The following is a 19,247-nucleotide window of genomic DNA, read 5'->3' as shown; positions in this document are numbered from 1 at the left end:
AGTGCCAGCAGACATCCAACAAAATGCTTAAAGAATGAATGAAAACTCAATTTGGAATAGAGTAAATTTTGTGATTTTTTTTGTCTCATGGTCACTCCACAGGAAAGTCTAGATGTCTATAGACAATGATCATCCTTTCCTCTCTCCTTCATTAGTGCCGTGGTTTTCAAAAAGGAAGAGGGGGGTACCCCTAGAAGACATCTGGCTCTGTTGGGAGACATTTCTGTCTGTCACAACTGGAAAGGGTCCTACTAGCATTTAGTGGGCAGAGTTCAAGGATGCTGCTAAACATCCTACAAAGCCCAGGACAGCCACCATAGCAAAGAATTTTCCAGCTCAAAATGTCAAAAGTGCCTAGGTTGAGACATTTGGCATTAGAGGCATCCAACCAAGCTAATTAAGCAGGGCTCCTGAACTCTCCCACTACCCTCCTAAACAAGTTTGGTCTTAAACCAAAGAAAGAGTAACAGCAGCAACAATTTACAAGTAATATACAACAGTCTGATTTACAGATACCATTTTACAACCTGAGGTCTCAAGGTCACACAGGTAGTTACTGGTCGATTAGAAATAAAATACAGTCTCTGAGACAAACACTCCTGAAGACTTTATTAACTCTTGGCCAACTGATCCATCATCTAATCCCACCTCACCAGCAGCTGCTTGACCACTGACTGCTCATGATGGCTCACTTTCCGTGTCTAGGAAAGATCGCCTATGTCAAGAGAGACCTTTCCTTCAGATGTTGTGTTGATAATAATTTAACTTGCTTTGATGATTTTCTTTCATTCAGTTATGGGGCTTCAGACTAAGCCTGTTTTAAATATTAATTCTAATCTTGGATAGAAATATTTTGCAACATAGCCTGATTGAAAGATAATGAAACAGCATCCTTAACAGTCAAGAGCAAGAAAAACAAACAGCTGTGACCTTCCCCTTTTGCTTATTAGCCAGCCCTGAATGTCATTCCAAAGACTGTGCTCCTGGAACAACTTTCTGCAATCAACACAACCTCTTGGAGTTTTAGTGCCTCTGGCACTTCCAGGTTGCCCTGTGCTCACCCACTCCCTTTTCTGTACCTTGCTATGGAATACTTGTTGACCATCTGGCATATGGCAGAATAATTGAATTTCAGGCAAGCCAACGTGGGAAACAGAAGGTAAACTTGGTCAGTTGTGGGTACAAAAAGGGCAGAGAAAAAGAAGTGTGAAAAAACAGAGGCTGACCTGGAGGAAAGCTGGGCTGGGGGTAATTTACTGGGTAGAGCATCTTTGCTATAAGAAAAAGCCAGCTCTAACCATGATTCTAATTTTCTGTAGTTCTCTCATTTCCAGAAATGGGAAAGTAGGAGAAGAAAGGAAGAAAGAAAGGAAGGAAGGGAGGGAGGACGGAAAGAAGGAAGGAAGAAAGGAAGAAAGGAAGGGAGGAAGGAAGGGAGGTAAAGACAGAGGGAGCAGAGAGAAAGAGAGGGAAGGAGGTAGGGAGAAAGGGAAATGAAATGAGCATTTATTCAATACCTACTACACACACGATGGTATGTACTTTGCCATGTGTTCTGTTATTTAATCCTCACACTAGTTCTGTAAGACAGGTAGTAGTCTCCATTTCTCAGATAAGGAAAGTGAAGTTCAAAGAGGTTAAGTAACTTGCCCAAGATCACACAGCTGGGATTCAAACACATGTGTCTGACCTCAAAGTCAAGAAAAAAAAGGGGGTTGGCTCCAGGAAGATGTTGTTAAAAATGTTAAGAAAAATCATTTTGAAAACATGTGACCAGACATAATAGGAAACTAAATTGAGATATGGAATTGTTCTTCCTAAAACAGGATATCTGATCCCTATACCTACTCCATGATGTTTTCCTTTTTCAAAAAAGATACTATTCATTTATTTCCTCAACAAATAATTGTGGAGCACTAAGTGTGAATAAGGCACTGTGCTTGTAGCCATCAAGGGTACACCTGTAAAAAGGCATGAAACTTACGGTCTAGTAGGTGGGAGAGACAATTATACATGCAGTCAAAATACAGTTTGAAAAGTGCTATAGCAAGCAAAACCGAAGAAAGTATGGGACACATTAAGTATCGGCAAGGGGGGAGGTCAGACGAAGCTTCAAGTTGAGACTTAAGGTATGGGGCAGCAAACGTAGCACCTTTCTTTAACTGTTAACACTCAGGTTGGAGGAACCACAGTGAACACACACACACACAACAATACTCTAATTCCAGGCCATAAATGGAAGACCTCTGTTGCTCCATCAGCCATATCATCCGTAGACAATAGAGTCAATTCCAGAGCACATAGGGAAAAGCAAGATTGGACTAAAAGTAAGGTCTGAATTTTAATTTAGTCTTGTCCAAGTTCTGGCTGTGTAACTTTGGAAAAGTAATTTAACCTCTGTAGCTACCCCTGACGCAGGAAGGGTTAATAATCAATGGAAAAGGCTTGCCAAGAAACTGTGACCCAGAGGTGAGAAGGCTGGTCAGCCAATGACGGGTAAGACCTCCAGGGGGAAGCAACCTAAGACAGGCACAGTCGCCTGGGGGCACAGATGGAGACACGATATCCATATCGGGAGCAGGAGGGGCCGTTGCCTAGGAGACCTTGCCTGCTCCAAGATAAAAATATATGAGCACAGCAATAACATGGTAATATCCAAACAGAGGCCAAGGGAGGGCTCCTCGAGAAATCACTAAGATTTCTTGGCATTTGCTAATTACATTGTCCAGAACACCTGTGTATGTTTAACAGCTGTAAGCTATGTATTTACTGAAACGCTGGTTATAATAAACTCAGAGTGGCCATCAGCCCTCTCCACATCTATCCTGATGTGTACATTGGACTGTGACACTGACAACCTCCCTGAGTCTAAGTTTACTCATCTGCAAAGGGAGTCAAGCTAAATCATTTGTAAAGTTTCTCTCACTTTTAACACACTCTGGAGTTTTAACTCTAATGACTTCTAACTACCTATCACAGCTTGCTAATCAGAAATTGGTTGAAAACTACCTTAGAACTTCAGACTTCTATAGTGATGACTATTTTAAGTTACATTATTTTAAAAATATGCTGAACCCCAGTCACATGAATTTCACAATCAATATTAAAGAAGGTAAGAAAACTGTCATCATGAATGGAAATATATCAGCTTTTGAAAAATTGAAATGAAAAAATGAAGTTCTAAAAGGGAAAAAAAGAACATGTTTAAATATAGCATAAGCGTCTTCTGAGCCAGGTCCAAATGTCATTAGTGTCTTCAAATGAAATGTTAAAAGATAGAATTTTTCTCATCTTCTATCATAATATCTGACTGCCTACAGAATAGAAAAATAATAAGACTAAAAGTTAGGAAAACTGAATTTCAGTCAATAATATTTCATTCATAGGTCAACCCTTTTAAAAAGTGTCCCTACGTCAAGTGTAGAATGATATTCAAAATTATAATGAAATCATCGAGTGATATGTAAATCGATAGTACACAACAAAGATTCCATGCTTCTTCATCTTTAACAAAGGGAGAAACAACACATGCAAATACTCTCTGCCCCTTGAAGATTAAAGAGTTAACACTTATAAAGTTTTAATACTTTGAAAGAAAGCTAACAGTGCAACAGAAACAGGTAGAAGGAATATGATATCTTTTTTTAAAAAAATCATTTCAGTAAAAAAGAAAGATTATTAAACTCATGTTTAATATTAAATACTAATGACTTAAAAATCAAGTTGATTTTTCAAGGCATAATATTTTGCCTCAGATTTTAGTGAAACATATAAGATGGAACACAAATATATAAATTCATTTGACAATCCTTAAAATTATACTTGGTATTATATATCTGCAGTTTTTAATGAAACCATTTTCAATGAATTACTTTTTGTTAACCAGGACTAACCCAAAAGAAGAAAATAATTATAACAAAGGAAGGAAAGTAAGAAGGGAGGGAAGAGAAAATATCTCTACAGGTATTTAAGAAATAATTCTAGAGTAATGAAATTTAGAGTTTCTGAATGAGGAAAAGTCATTTATTAGGACCTAACTGAAGACTATCTCTAGGTGACAGTGATGCAGCCTCTGGAAAAGACACTGCCTACAGGCAGCCTTCCATACTTTATTCACCACCCCCCATCCCATTGTCTACATTTTTAAATCAAAATTTTTCTGTGCAAGCATACCAGATTTCAATGTTTCAAAAACATCTCAAAACCCCTGACCCAGGAGTTACTTATTTTCTGTGGATCATGAAACAAACATTTTTTTACAATAAAAAACTTTTAGACTCAGATGCTACTGGATCTCTTTAACCTAAAGAGTTAGTTCAACACAGTATGCAAACACACACACACACACACACACATTTGTTAGTCCATTATATTTGCAGAGAAAATCTAGAAAATTCAGTTAATTGTGCTAGTTATCTTAAAACAATGCAATTGGACATTATCAAACCATTAAAATTAAGATTACAGAGTATATAAAAATACAAAGAAATGTATATGCTTGATTCATTCAATAATATATTCATTTAGTATCTGTGATATGCCCAGAATTATACTGGATATTTTAGATGAAAGGATAAATATCACACAATCAGGACCCTCAAGGAACTCATAGCCTAGAAGTGGGTATCTACGGAGGGACCTAGACAAGTGGAATGCAAACAGGCACCTGGCAAATCTCATGCACTGAGGGAGCAGTCTCCTGTTGCAATCCCATAAACTCAGGTCCAATTCCAAGCTACACAGCTGGGTTTGGTCCAGGAAAACTGATCTGAGATGCAGAAAGATTGGAAGTAGCCCTAGGAAGGTGGAAAGTTTCTAGCTGACTAGCTTGGGAATAGTGCACTGTTCTCTCAGGCACCAAGCACAGACTGGCTGGCCTGGAACTGCCCAATAGCGTCACCAGAACAATAGGAGGCGGGAATAAGCTACAGTGATGCTGTGACCCTAGGATGTTAAACCACTGACTGATTTCCTGCCAGGCTTTTGGTTCCTTTTGCTTCAGGGCAGAGACAGGACTGAAGGACCACAGGAGGACTGAGAAAGGAGATAGAGAGTAAACTCCACATTTTAAATCAATAAAGGAGCACTAAAAGACATCTGTACAAGATGTAATGGGAGCAGCAAAGAGGAAGTGCTTAACTGTGCCAGCAGGGATGGGAGCAGTGTGGAGAGTGTCAGAGGGGAAGATGGAGAATGTTTTACATGCAAAATAGCGACAGTTGTGATAAGGCTTAAAGGGTAAAAAGGAATTTTCAGCATTACAAAAAGAAAAAACCGGCATCACCAAGGCAAAGAAGCATAAAAGAATGTGTGTGGCCCCCGGTATTAGAATGGTGGGATCATTAAGCTTAGGATGGATGTGGGAAGTGGTGGGAAATAAGCATGAAAGGTAATCATTTGTCAGAACTTAGAGAGTCTTATATACCTTGATGTGGAATTCTGATTTTTGTCCTGGGTAGGTATTGGAGAGCTACTATTGGGTTTTAGGGGTGTAAAGTGATCAAATTTGCCTTTTAGGAGTATCATATTTGCAATAACGTGAAAAATAAATTGAAAGCGATTTAGGCCTAATGCAAGGAGACCTGTCAGTGTGTAAGTGGTTCTAATCCATACTAGAAATGATGAGCACTGAATTATACCTGTGGCCGTGGAGGTAAAGAAAAGTAGATATTTGGGATCAATAGTGGTGACTGACTTAATCAGGGTTGAGCAGAGGCCTGGAAAAGACAGTCAAGGATAACTCCAGATTCAGCTTGTGCAACCAGGTGGATAAAGATGCCATTAAATAAAATCGCAGCTATGGAAAATTGTACATGAACAAAGACTAGATGGTAACCTGCAAATAAGAATTTGGGTTAGGATGGTAGGATCATTTGTTTCAATGTTCTATTTTATGCAAAAAAAAAATTGTTTAGGGCTACATCTCAGTTTAAATGCGGGCTCTGCAAATTACTAGTTTATAATTTTGAGTAGATCATTTGATCTCTATGAATTTAGGCTAAGCCAGTATTAATTTGTTTATAATTCATCTTGTTTCAAGAAGATTTAAAGTAGTTTATAAAAATACATAAAATTCAACATAACAAAGTCTATAAAGAAACAATGAGGGGAAAAGAAGAAGAAGGATAGGAAAAATTAAATTAATGCACAAGTGCACGACTTATGAACCCACAGTCTTGTGCAAGAAATGGGCTCAGACGCCATTCCGAGCTTTCTAGCTGTCTACCCACAGTGGGAAACACAGTAAGTGCCGTGATTGACTTTGTCCATTGTTCTGTAGTAACATTTCAGAGAAGCTTCTCCATCAGGTACTTATAACACAGATATTTTGTAAAATGGTGATCAGCACAAGAAATAACCTCCTTGAACTTAATACTGTGTTAATTTTCTCAATGCCGGTCAGCGTTACAATAGCTGAGCACAAATCAGCAAAAGCACTTCTCCCAGAGCCAAATAAAACAAGCTGGATAGAGAGCGCCTCAGGATCTGGCTGATTCCAAAAAAAAAGCTTTAGCATATCTAAAGGAATGAAAAGACTGCACGTTTTGTTCAGAAAATCCCTCATAAAGAGCCCTCCCATAAAGTTACCCAAGGATACCCCCTAAGAACCTTCCTGCCCCCAGTGGTCTTCTTGATGGTTACTGAGACACTGGTCTGACAACGGCAGTTTTCAAGATTATTCAGCCTCAATACACACAAAAACCCAGTTTTCAGAAATACAAGATGCAGCATCAAACCTCACTAAATAGGGCCAACTGAAGGAAAAGAAGTCTAGACACATGAAAATTCTAAATATTCAAAAGATATTCCAGTCCTTTAACATAATATAAACAATCAGCTAAAAATATTGCCCATTAGCATTCCTCAAAGACTTGCTTTCATGAGCTATGTCTTATTAATATGCTTTTCTACCATTTAATCCTGCCAAAAACTTGAAAATGGTTTGGTTCCCAAATAGGTTAAATAGGTCACATGCCTCTTTTGACTCATACAAACTTATGTATAATTAATTTGCTTGCTCTTTGTCCTACCAAAGCCATTAATTTAGAATGAGGTAGCGAGAATTTGTAGAGGTTAAAACATAGGAGTCTTGATCTTAGAATTAGGCACATGAAGCATATGTCCTTTTGTCTTTGTGTTGTTTCCATAGATTACTGAATGGAGTTTATTTATGGGAAGTGTGATAATTATACAGTGCAGAGTTCCCATAAGGTTTTACAAAGTATACATTTTTTTTTTTTAAAGATTTTATTATTTCCTTTTTCTCCCCAAAGCCCCCCGGTACATAGTTGTATATTCTTCGTTGTGGGTTCTTCTAGTTGTGGCATGTGGGACGCTGCCTCAGCGTGGTCTGATGAGCAGTGCCATGTCCGCGCCCAGGATTCGAACCAACGAAACACTGGGCTGCCTGCAGCGGAGCGCGCGAACTTAACCACGCGGCCACGGGGCCAGCCCCACAAAGTATACATTTTAATGTAAGTCTCTCTTAATGGTTAAGAAGGATGAGGGGAGGGGAGGATCCCAAAGCTATTCTTTGTAACTTCAAGTCTATCCTACCTCACACAGCCGAGATATCCCTGGACATATTTATTTATGACCAAAGATTTTTTTAAACAACATAATGGTCCTTCTTTAGTCACAGATATTCTTTCACTACAGTAAAGGTGTTAAATCAGCAGAATCAATGTCATTGCCATGGGAAAAGAATGTGATAGCATTCTCGTGCAGCCAAGCAGAAGAAGTGTGAATAAGAGGATGAGAACAGTGAATAAGAAGAAAAAAGAGCTTAATTCAAAGTGAAAGATACTGTTAATACTAGAATTCATGAAGTATGAATGTCCATTAAGCAGCTTTTACAGTTTGTTTTTCCATTTTATGACTTTGAATAGTTTTAAACTATACTTACAAAATATATATAACCATACGCTAACTCTAAAATGACATTTGAAATTTCTGTAAGGCAAATCTGGAGGGATAATAAATTTTTAATAAAATTTTAATGTCAATTTAAAAATCATATTTTTGTCTCTGGATTTGAACATTGAAACACAATCCAGTGAACTATAGAATTTACATAAAGAACTTATCCTTCAAGTTTTTAAAATGCATAAATTTTAAATTTCTTCTTATAAAGCTGGATTTTTAATTTTTGATCCTACAGGAAAATTTTCACTCAACAGGCACTTAGGAGCAGTCCTGACTTTTCTCAGTCTTCCTTATCAGATACAGCACACCTTGAAGGTAGGGTTATTGAGAGTGAAGCTCTCCTCTGAAGTCCTAATGGCCAAAAGAAGCCACAGAAAAGATGGCTAGCAGGCCACCTGTCCTTTCACATTAAAAAGCTGTCAAGCGAAAGCTTAACAATCACCCTGTCCTTGATCCTTTCTTTCACAAAGTCATCAGGTGGATGCAGAATAGGAATCAGCCACAGGAAAGTGTGGTTGCTCAATTGAACCAAGGATTTCTTACTTTGACTTTAATATTCCTCTAACATCTTGGGCCCTAGTGGGAAACTACCCAAGTTTATCAAAACTGTAATATATGATGGGAACCAACAGAAAGAAAGAGAAGAGAGGGGGCAAAGAGACAGGAAAGGCAAAAAAAGAAATGTCTTTATTTTGAACACTAATTATTCATTGAAAAGCTGTGCCTCATCTAAAGATAGAACAATGGGTTGGGTAGAGCAGGTTCTTTTGGATTCCTTTTTCAGAGGTAGCTTCCTAGCTTCTCTCTGGAAGAATGGAAAAGTGATGCAGCTCGCCAGAAGTTCTCAACCTTGGCATTACTAACAATTCAAGCCAGAACATTCTTTGTTCTGGGGGGCTGTCCTGGACATTATAGAATGTTTAGTAGCATCCCTGGTCTCTGCCCACAAGAGGCCAATAGGACCACCCCAGTCATGGCAATCAAAAATGTCTCCAGACACTGTAAACTTGCCTCCGATGGAGAACCATGAGGCTAGGCCCTACATGAAATATTTCTTAAGTTTTCTTTCCTTCCTTCTGAGCTTTCCAGCTGAGAGAATGGACTGCTACAGCCAGCAACATGTTGACTGACAGACTTTTCTTTCCTGGCAACTTTCTCCTATTGTGACATATTTTATTAAATATTCTGTCAGGAAGTCCATTTCTACACCTCTTTTAATATTCTATTTAATATTCTTTAAAAGCCAATGTATTTAATGAAATAAAATACAGATTAAAAAAACAGCCTTATAACCAAGTGATATAAAAGTATTCTACACTAATTCCTTACCTCCCTAGGAAACTATCATAAAAAGCTGCCAAAATTTAAAATAGTGAAAGACAGGATAAAGACCACCTCAAAAAGCAATTAGTAACAAGCATCAAGAAATGAAATCTGCTATCATTTTTCCCATCTTAAAAAAGCAATTTTTTTCTCGACTCCACCTCCCACTGCCAGCCTCAACACCATTTCTTTGCTCTCTTTGCAACAAAACCCTTCAAAAGAGCCGACTATGCTGTCTCTAATTCTTCTCCTCCCGCTTGCTCTTAACCTACTCCATTCAGACCATGGCTGCCACAGGCTACACGTGCACTGCCCTTGTCAAAGTCTTCAGTGATCTTCACATTAATAAATCCAGTGGTCATTTCTCAGCCCTCATCTCACTTCACCTATTAGCAGCATTTGACACAGCTGATTATTCTTTTCCTCCTAATGCACTTTCTCCCTTGGCTCCAGGACCCCGCACTCTCTTGATTTCCCCCCTTACTCACCAGTTGTTCATTCTCAATCTCCTTTACTGATTTCCTCCTCTTCTTCCCCTTCCTCTTAATAATGCAGTAACCCTGGGCTCAGATCATTTATCTCGGTCCGCCCTCACTTTCTAGTGAGTAATCTGGTCTGCAGCCTCGAATACTACCTATCTGCCAATGACTCCCAAATTCATATCATCAGTCCCAGCCTCTCTCCCAGACTCCAGACGCGTATCGCCAACTTCCTACTTGTAATCTCCACTTGAATATCAAATAAATGTTTCAAACCCAAATGAGCCCAAAACTGAACTCCTAATCCTTCTCCCTGAACTTGCCCCATCCATAATCTTCCAATACCAGTTGATGACAACTCCACCCTATTAGTTGATCAGGCCAAAAATTGTGGAGTCGTCCATGACTCCTATCTTTCTCTCGCTCTCCACATCTTGTTAGTTCAGGAAACCGTATTAGCTCCACCTTCAAAATATATTCAGTACCTTCCATTTCTCATGTCCTCTATTGCCACCACCCTAGTAGATGCCACCATCACCTCTCAACTGAAATATTGCAGAGATTCCTTACAGGTCTTCCAGCTTCTCTCCTTGCCCCTACTCTCAACACAGTAGCCACAGCAATTCTCTTAAAATATAAGTCATATCATATCACTCTTCTGTTTGAAATATGCAATGGTACCCCAGTTCACTCAGGATTAAAGCCAAAGTCCTTAAAACTGTCTAAACGGCTAAATATGATCTGGTCTGCCCTCATCTTTCTGACCCCCTTTCCTATTTCTCTTCCCCTCACCAGTCCCACTCAGCATCATTTCTGTTCATCAGCCATGCCAAGTATACTCTCGCCTTAGGGTCTTTGCACTGGCTTTTCTCTTTCTGGAAAATTCTTCCCCTTCCATAAATAACTATTTCACTTCCTTCAATATTACCTTTTTAATTAGGTCTACCTAACCATTCTGTTAATACTTACAGCTGGCCCTCTCCTGTCATCCCATTGCCCGTGCTCCAAATACCCCTAACCGCGCTCCATTTTTTTCTCATAGCACCTTTGAACTTTTAATATCAGTAATGTAAATGTTTATTATGTTATTATTCATTGTCTGTCCTCCCTATCTAGACTGTAAACCTCACAAAGGCTCCGTTTTGTTCTCCGATGCATCCCGAGTACACTTAAAATAGTGCCTACCACAGAGTAAGAGTTCAGTTAATCTTTGTCGAATGGATGAAGGAATAAATGAATGAGTGAGATACAATGGACTAACATCACACCCTGGGATATCTTTCCCTTTATCCTCTTTCTCACTCTCCTGGTTATACATCAAAAGACTAGTTGGGCTGGGAGGGAAAGGGTTACTTCAGTATAGAGGAGTAGATAAATATAGTTGGAGAGGCTTTTATTGGAAGATTTTAGGTTTTAAGGGACTTTTTCTCTTTTCAGTTTGGGAAGACTGTGAAGTCCTGGGCTATTGGGGGATTTTAGGACTTTTGTGGGGTTTTTTGTCTCTCTGATTTTTAGTTTGGTGGGTATCTCTTTGGAAGTTACCTTCTAAACTAAGTGAATAAAAGGGGCTAGGAATGAGGACCAAAAGAGTGGAGGAGGAAATAAGCTGCTAAAAGGAACTCAAGGGAAACAGGAAAAGAGAACTTCAGCCCCTTTCACTCCAACTCACTAAAGTAGGAAAGAGGTCTGAGCTCAAGGACTAGTGATGCAGATTGGGAATTACAGTGTTCCTTCCATTCTCAGGAGCCTGGAAGGGGCAGGCAGGGTGCAGGGGAAACCCTAAAGTAATTGTACAAATAAGTAAATTAATTCCATTATGGGGGGCATTAAAAATATTCTTTCACACACAAATTAGTCTCCCCTAATATTTACACACCAATGAGAGGGTCCCTACCTCCCAAGATAGAGGTGCAAAAATAATGAACCACGGATGTATTCATTATCTAATGCTATGTAACAAATTACTCCCAAAATTTAGTGGCTTAAGACAACAGTAACCATTTATCATCTCTCACAGTTTCTGCAATAGAGGAATCTAGAAGCAGCTTGGTTGGGCAGTTCTGGGTCAGGGTTTCTCATGAAGTTCAATCAGATGTTGGCTGAGGCTATGATGACTGAAGGCTTAACTGGGCTGGAGGATCTGTTTCCAAGCTAGGTCACTCCCATGGCTGGCAAGGTAGTGCTGGCTCTTAGCAGGAGGCCTCAGTCCCTGCTCAAATGAGCCTCTCCACAGGGATGCTTGAATGTTTTCACAATGTGGCAGCTGGTTTTGCCCAAAGTACGCAGTATAAGAAAGCAAAGGATACACAAGACCAAGGTGGAAGCCACAACGTCTTTTATGTGCGACGTGGCCTACTATTGTACTCTACTGGTCACACAGGGCAGCCCGGATTCAGTGTGAGAGGGGAGTATGTAAGGGTGTGAATACCAGTGGGTGAAGAACACTGAGCCCATCCTGAAGGCAGGCTACCACAGCAGTCAAACGGCCTACCACATGAATGGCAAAATAAGCCCAATCCACCTCGGCATTGACCCAGATGCGGCTTTTCCTGCTTATACCAGCTCAAGAAGTGAGAACATTTGTTCCCCTTGTCTTGCCTCCCTATCTCTAGAGAGCCCTGAAACCTCTACACAATATCATCTTAGCAGGTGCGAGCAGTTAGCCTACATTTTGTTAGCAATGTATTTCTAATTTTAAAAGTGGATCACAAACAATAAAATTCTGATACTCCTGATGAAAGTATTAGATATATCATCCTCTGAGTCAACAGGAAAAAAGCTGATGATCTACCTTTCTATGTTAGACTTGATAGACCCTGAGGAGTGAGCGGATATTAGAATATTGGATGTAGACAAGGGGAAAAGAGTCATGGGACTTGGTTAGGCCTCCATTCACAGTACATAATTTATTCTTAGACCTCGAGAAAGTACCTAATATCTCTGTATCTCAATTTCCTCATGTAAAATGCAGATATTACAATGCTCACATGTATAAAGTGTGAAGTCTGAATATAAGTTGGGAGCTGAGCTATATTTTACATATATCAAGATATATCTATATATCTTGAGTTATATAGAATATGTCTTTACAAATAGTACACTTGACCAAATTCAAGGTATATATATATATATATACATACGTATAAAATCAAGATGTATATCTTCACTTATATAGACTATGTATTTACAAATAATAAACTTGACCAAATTCCTTATCGACATAGACTATTCGTATCTGGCAGCATCACTCACCTCTTACTATATCATTCCTCCAATAACACTATAAACACTGAGCATTCCTTCTAATTGTAACATACTATGACTCTCAATACCATGAAAAAAAGCTGATGTCATAAACACATTGTGTCACAGTATCACTAAAGGCCAGATCCATTCCTAGTCACATATTCTCTGAGGTATTACCAACCTTGCCAGCCTCAACAGAGACACTTGGAGTACAAAGAAAGAGGGGAGGGTACTCAAGAAAGCCATGAGGCTACAAAAGTTCTCAGTCTCTTTTTCGTTATTAATCCTTGGCAAAGAAGCAGGTTTGGAGGTGAGAGAAGGCAGTGGAGAGCTTTAAAATGATTATTATATGTATCGTCCCTAAATATCATGGCACTTTCTAGTCACAAATGCTTAGGGGGCAGAAAGTCATCCAACAGACCCCACTTCCTTGCTGCCAAAATCTCTACAGTAAGGTCTGAGACCCCCAAGAGCACAATTTCCTTGCTAACTAGCTGTCAAGCAGCTACCTCCAAAATATGGCAGTTTTTCTCTTAATTTTTTCTTGCTATTTTCATCTGTGAGCTCTGTAATCCATACGAACAACCTAATAAAGATTAAGTAAAATCAAACAGATCTTTTAAAAACCGGTATGCTTTTATTGCCATAAATACTTCACAAGTAGATCAGTCAAGAGCATAAATGTGCCTGATTTGAACTGCCTTTGTGCTTGAACTATAGTGTTTCCTTGGAACACTCTCACATCAGGCTTCTGCTCCTCTTGGCAAAATCTTGAATTGGCTGATGTTGTCTTAGAGGCTTTCCCATGTCCCCTTTCCCAGCATCCTTCTTCTTTCATGGACCCCTTTCCGTTACCTAGGAGCCCCTCTGCTGCCTTCCACATTCCGCCCACTGCACAGTCATGTTCCAGACTCTTTATAGTCCTCCCTTCTAACATTACAGGAGAGGCTTTGAGAGGCTGGCCAGGTGGGTGCCTAACCCGATCACTTTTACTAAAATGTTGAGTTAATCCTCATTCTCTTTAGAATTGTTTTTTAAGGAGAGATTCCTAGAAATGCTATCAACATCTCAGCCCAAAATATTGTAGGTGTTTTGATGAATAGTAAGAGGGGATTCTGAGTATAACTAGACCTTTTAGAAAAGTCAAATCCATTGAGTGGCTTTACTAGGGCTAGGGAGCTGAGGTAGGAAAGCTGCTGTCCCGGAAATCATCCCCCAGGATAGGAATGTAACCCCAAACATCCAACGAGTATCCAGTTGGCTTCCTATTGCACTTAAAATAAAATCTAAACTCCTTAGGGTCAAAAAGATCTGGCCTCTCCGTATCTGTCTCTACCACACACACTACGCTCCAGCCAGACTGGCCTTCCTTCTGTACTTGAATGTGCAAAGCTCCAACCCCACTCTTGCCTTAAAGCCTACAGGCTATATTCCAGTTCTTGCTATGCAAATTACCTCCTCATCATTTGGTTCCCAGCTCAAATGTCACCTCTTCAGACAATCTAAGTAACCCCACAGTCACTTTCTAGCACATCATCCTATTTTGTTTTCTTCATGGTCTTAACCACTGTGAAATTTTCTCATTCCTGTATTTGATTACCTGCTCTTCCCAGGTTCCCTCCTAATGCACCCTTATCATCTATCTTATTCATCACTGCATCCCTACTGCACTGCACATAACCTGGTGTGCTGAATGAATGCATAAATAAATGAATCCAAGCACAACTTAACCTTTAAACTTAAGTGAGTAAGAAATCCTTGTTGTAATAGTATTGGAAAAGTGGGGGGGGGGGGGCGGGGGGATTACATCACTATAGTTAACGTAACTAACTTATTGATCATGGACTACAGCATTTTTTCGTGAAAATATTATAAACATTGGATTGATAAATATTCCATTTAACTTTGAAGAGCTGTCCTTTCGATGTGGTGTCACAAATGAATGCTAGTAACCCTTGAGAAACACTGCCAACTCATCTTACTCTTCTGTCCATGTTAAGAAACTGCATCTCCCTTTGGCCAATTTCTAGCTGTTGTAGGTCTGTAGTCTCTGCTGCTAGGACTTCAGAAGCCAATGAGCAACTTGCCTGTCACATGCTCCAACGAATGATCTCTCCCCACACGCTGTGTAGCTAAGCAGAGCAGAGGTTCTCGTAAGAGGATAACCACCACAGCGCGGAATATTGCTAAACCTATAGTTTATTATCCAGCAAAGTTCAGCCTAGCAGCCTGCCAAAAAGAAAAAATAGCTTAGCAATTTAGCAATTTGGTTTTCTACCAAGCGGTCCCAGTCTAGTTGGTAGCAGCTTAGGAGCAGATGTCTGAGAGCAGTTCAGTCAGCCTGCAGTCAGATGATTTTGTAGAGCTCTCCCTTTAAAAGGCAGAATTGAGGCAAGTCAATGGAATACTACTTCTTGAGTTTGCTTTTGTTATCTGTAAAATATCACAAGTAATCCTGCTTTGCTAAAGTGAAACTACAAGGATTAAAAAATAGATACCATTCCTTCCAAGAAATATTACATAAACTGCTTAAACAAACTGAACATTTGTAAATAGAGAGAGAAAATACATAAGTCAGTAAGAGCTAAATAATATAACTTTCCCTTTAAGAAAAACATGTAGCATGAGAAGACCTTATTTTGAAAGAACTAAAATGAAATTTCTTGAGACCACGTGTCCTAGGAAAGCTTGATTATTAACTCTTCCAGAGGAACTGTTAACATTTAAATGACAAAACTCTATTAACTACCATTCTTCAATTATTTCACTATCAAATTTAAGAAAATACATATCCACAATCCCGTTGTGGCATACAAAACAAAAACTTCTTGGTGTTTTTTAAGGGAGTAAAGAGGAGGTGTCTTTTTCATCAAACCTCCTATGCTAGTTCACTTCTCATTAATTTGGTCTCATTTGTCTCTTTCTGTGCTTCTGCCAAGATTAATTTCAAGGGTAAGACTGTCTCCAGCTAGCGTGTACTGTAAAACTGTAAAATTTTTTCCACTCTGCACGGACCATTTACAATCTGCAAGGTTTGGGGTGGGTATGAAGTGTATTCCTGCCAATGGATAGCCACATCAGCAGTGCTGAAAACCAATCCTTCTGTTTCGCTCATCGTGCCATATGGTTCCACAAAAAAGGAGCGAACCAAAAGTGCAGCTAATGCACCTTGCCAATCTCGGTTTAGACTAATTCTTTGATATTATAGCGAGGAAGCTGTTGGTAGATGAATCTATTTTCTCCTTCTTTCTCTAGCAGTCTACCACTATAAACAGGTACTAATTCATTGAGAGGGAAAAAATTAGGTTTAAAGCCTCTTCTAATTTATAGGAACTGTAATATTTTTAAGGAAGTACATTACAATAAAATTATTATACATATATGACAGTTTCAAACAGAAGATCTCAGGTGTTTTGTAGTAACGTCTCCAAAAGATTAAGAATCATGGTGTTCAACCCTTTCCAATAAGTGATTTGAGTACCCCAGAGAAATTAAAAAGCAAGCGGAAGCACCGAGATAAAGTTGTGTCCCCCTAGTGACCTCTAGAGTGGAGCTCAGCTCCCACAAGCAGGACTTGGGGAAAAAAGCAAGCACGCCAAAGCCAAGCGCGCTTCTGTAAACCAAGCTGATATATTCAATTATGCACCCCCTCCCATCTCAGAGTCCTGGTCCTATTTTACATAACCACAAGGTGCAAGGAGTCTTCGCCTCCGGGACCGTTAGGCCCATTGGGTCCAAATCCAACTTCAAACGCTGCCCCCTCCTCCTCTCCACAAGGCTCGGGTCCCATTCCGGGCGCTCAGCGTTCCTGCCGGCGCGCGGCGTGGGGTCGGCTCCCATCCCTGCGCAGCGCTGCGGACTGCCTCTTGGCCACCGCTGTTTCCCAGCGGGAGCGCGGGAGCCTGCGAGCCGCGACCTCTGCGAGTCCACGCTGCAGGCGCCAGCGGCCGGTGCACCTGCTCCCCGCGCGCCCAGCTCTGCGCGTCCTAGGGACGCCCCTAAGCTCCAGGCCGCCCAGGAGGCTCCCTCCTAGACTAGCTCCGGACCACGCAGCGATGCCTCAAGTCACCCCAGCCACAAGCTCTTCCTTGTCCTCCCTGCCACTGCGTCTCCCCCTCCTGAACTTTCCAACTTTGGAAGCCCTTGGTTCCAAAGGAGCAGCGGGGACTGCTCATCTGGAGTCACTGCCCGCCTTCGCAGGTCGGGAATGGGGAAACAGCCTGCATGGACCCGGCCGGCAGCAAGTCCTCTTGGCGATCGGAGAAAAGGAGAGCCCGACAGCTCCTATCTCCTCCTGAGAATGGAGGTTGGGAAAATGGATGCAGAACTTGTCAGCCTAGGGATAAAGAGGCGGAGGGAGGGGGAAGATTGGGAGGAGGGAATAGAAGAGACCAGGAAAAACTCTCCTCTCTCTCACACACAGGCGCGCACACAGCCTGATTCCAAAAAGGATGAGACACTAGGAGGCAAGAGTCGCTTCCCTCCGCACTGCCCTGCGGGGGGGGGCGGGAGAAGGGGGCTGGGGGGAGGTGCAACAGATATCCAAGCTCGTGGAGTAGGAAAGGGGTGGGGTGAGAGAAAGAGTCTCCAGGTAACAAAAAAGGGACAAACTCCTGTCAGAGTCTCCCCGGAGGCAAAGGGAGGTGCAGCAGCGCCGAGGTGGCCCCACCTCCCGGAGAAGGCAAACTCTTCCCCGCAGGCAGCCTTCCGCTTGGTCTAGCCTGGATGTAAACAAGCTGGCCCGAGGGGCGGATGGGTGGGAGGTGGGATGCAGCGAGGCGGGAATGGAGCAGCACTCACCCTTGATGCTGGGGGGCTTTCTCTTCTTGGCCATCTTCTGTCCCCTCCCCTCCCCCAGACCCCCCACGCGCCTTCTCCCGCTGCCGCCTAGCTCCGCGAGCCCGCGCCGTGGCTTCCAGGCCAGCTCCCGCCGCTGCTCTCAGCTCAGCCAGCTCTTTGTTGCTGTGATGGCATCTGCGAGGCGGCGGCGGCGGCGGCCCGGCTGCGCGCTCGGCTCCGCTCGGCTCGGCTGGGGCGGGCGCCGCCGCCCCTCTGCTCTCGGCCGCGCCGCGCTGCCAGCCTCGCGCTCGCGCTGCTGCGGCCGCTGTGGCTGCGGCGGCGGCTGTTGATGCTGCTGTGCTGCTCCTGCTGCTGGAGGGGGCAGCGCTGGGTCCCCCGAGCGCCCGCCCAGCGCTGACCTCCCCCTTTCCCACACCCTCCCTCCCCCACTCCCCCCCCCCCCCCCCGGTGTCCCGTCTGAGCTGCCAGCTCCAATCCAACCAGTGACGGCGCCGTCACCCAGCAGCCGCTGCTGGGGAAGGCGGCGGCGGTGGCGGTGGGGGGCTGCTAGGGGCAGCGTGGAGCCCACGGCCATCTGGGACCGGGGAGGATAAAGCCAGGCAGCCCGACTCTGGGGGAGCCCGAATTCTGCCTGCCTGCCTGCCTCTGGACCTCCGAAGCCCCCTCCAAGGAGGCAAGTCGCGATGTGGGAGGCAGGGTGGGCCCGCGAAAGGCACCCGTCTCCATATGCCAACAAGAACTCCGCCAACTGCAGGACAGGCACCGGCACTCGCGACCGGGCCCCGCTGCCGTCCTCCCCAAAAAGCCTCCTCCCGGGCACCAAACGCGAATTCCAAGCGGGCGATGAGCCTTGGGGCACGCGGCTTCCTCTGCCCCTCCGGAACCGAGAAGGGAAGAGGGACACTGGAGGCTGGTGGAGAGCAGAGAAATTAAATTCCAGAGGCAGCCCGCCTCCAGACACCTGGAAGAATGACCTCGTTCAGGCCCTAAACCTCTTAATAGCGAAGACGGCACAGCTCCCTTGGGGCTGTGGGAAAAAAGGAAAGCAAGTTCGCGTTCTCAGACGCTGGAGGAACTGGGACGGGGAGGAGTGATTTCTTGCCCCCAGTAGAAACTTTGTTCCAGTGGCCGCGTTGTTTCTTGCTTTGATTGAGGGTTTGAAAGTTTTCATTTTGCTGAAGGAGCTGTCCTCCCCTAGCGTGCTGATCGGAGAAGGAATCTCACCAGTGTCCCAGGACTGCGAGGACATGCAAAAAGTTTAAGACACATCTGAGAACGTAAAGGTAGTCACCGGGCTTCAAAAGAATGGCAGAAGGGGTAGGGTGGGGAGGGGGCTTCCAGTGTGAAGGAAGGATGCAAAATCATTTATTTTCTTTATAGGAGCTGAGGTTTCCCCAAAAACCCACTTTCTAATTCACAGCGATCTCATTAACACCTCTCCTTTCCTCCTCCTATGTTCCCAGCCCAGTCTGA

General features: G+C 42.6%; 1 protein-coding gene across 11 annotated transcripts in view; it reads right to left on the bottom strand.

Moving 5' to 3' along the window:
* The window catches only part of SLC44A5 (solute carrier family 44 member 5), a 316,496-nt gene extending 298,286 nt beyond the window's left edge, over positions 1-18,210 (bottom strand). For 7 of the 11 annotated variants that reach the window (XM_070591843.1, XM_070591846.1, XM_070591847.1 and 4 more), the window contains exon 1: positions 12,981-13,080. Coding sequence is in view for 2 of the 11 variants with exons in the window: in XM_070591848.1 (XP_070447949.1) it covers positions 17,775-17,808 (34 nt within the window). In the remaining 9 variants the exon portion in view is untranslated. Of the gene's footprint in view, positions 1-12,980; positions 13,083-17,774 lie in introns of those variants that run through there. The other 4 variants (XM_070591848.1, XM_070591849.1, XM_070591844.1 and 1 more) reach the window with 4 other exon arrangements.
* Between the last annotated feature and the right edge of the window lie 1,037 nt (positions 18,211-19,247).

This window comes from Equus przewalskii, chromosome 24 (assembly GCF_037783145.1).
Source record: "Equus przewalskii isolate Varuska chromosome 24, EquPr2, whole genome shotgun sequence".
Classification (NCBI taxonomy): Eukaryota; Metazoa; Chordata; class Mammalia; order Perissodactyla; family Equidae; genus Equus; species Equus przewalskii.
This window is presented reverse-complemented; position numbering and strand designations above follow the sequence as displayed.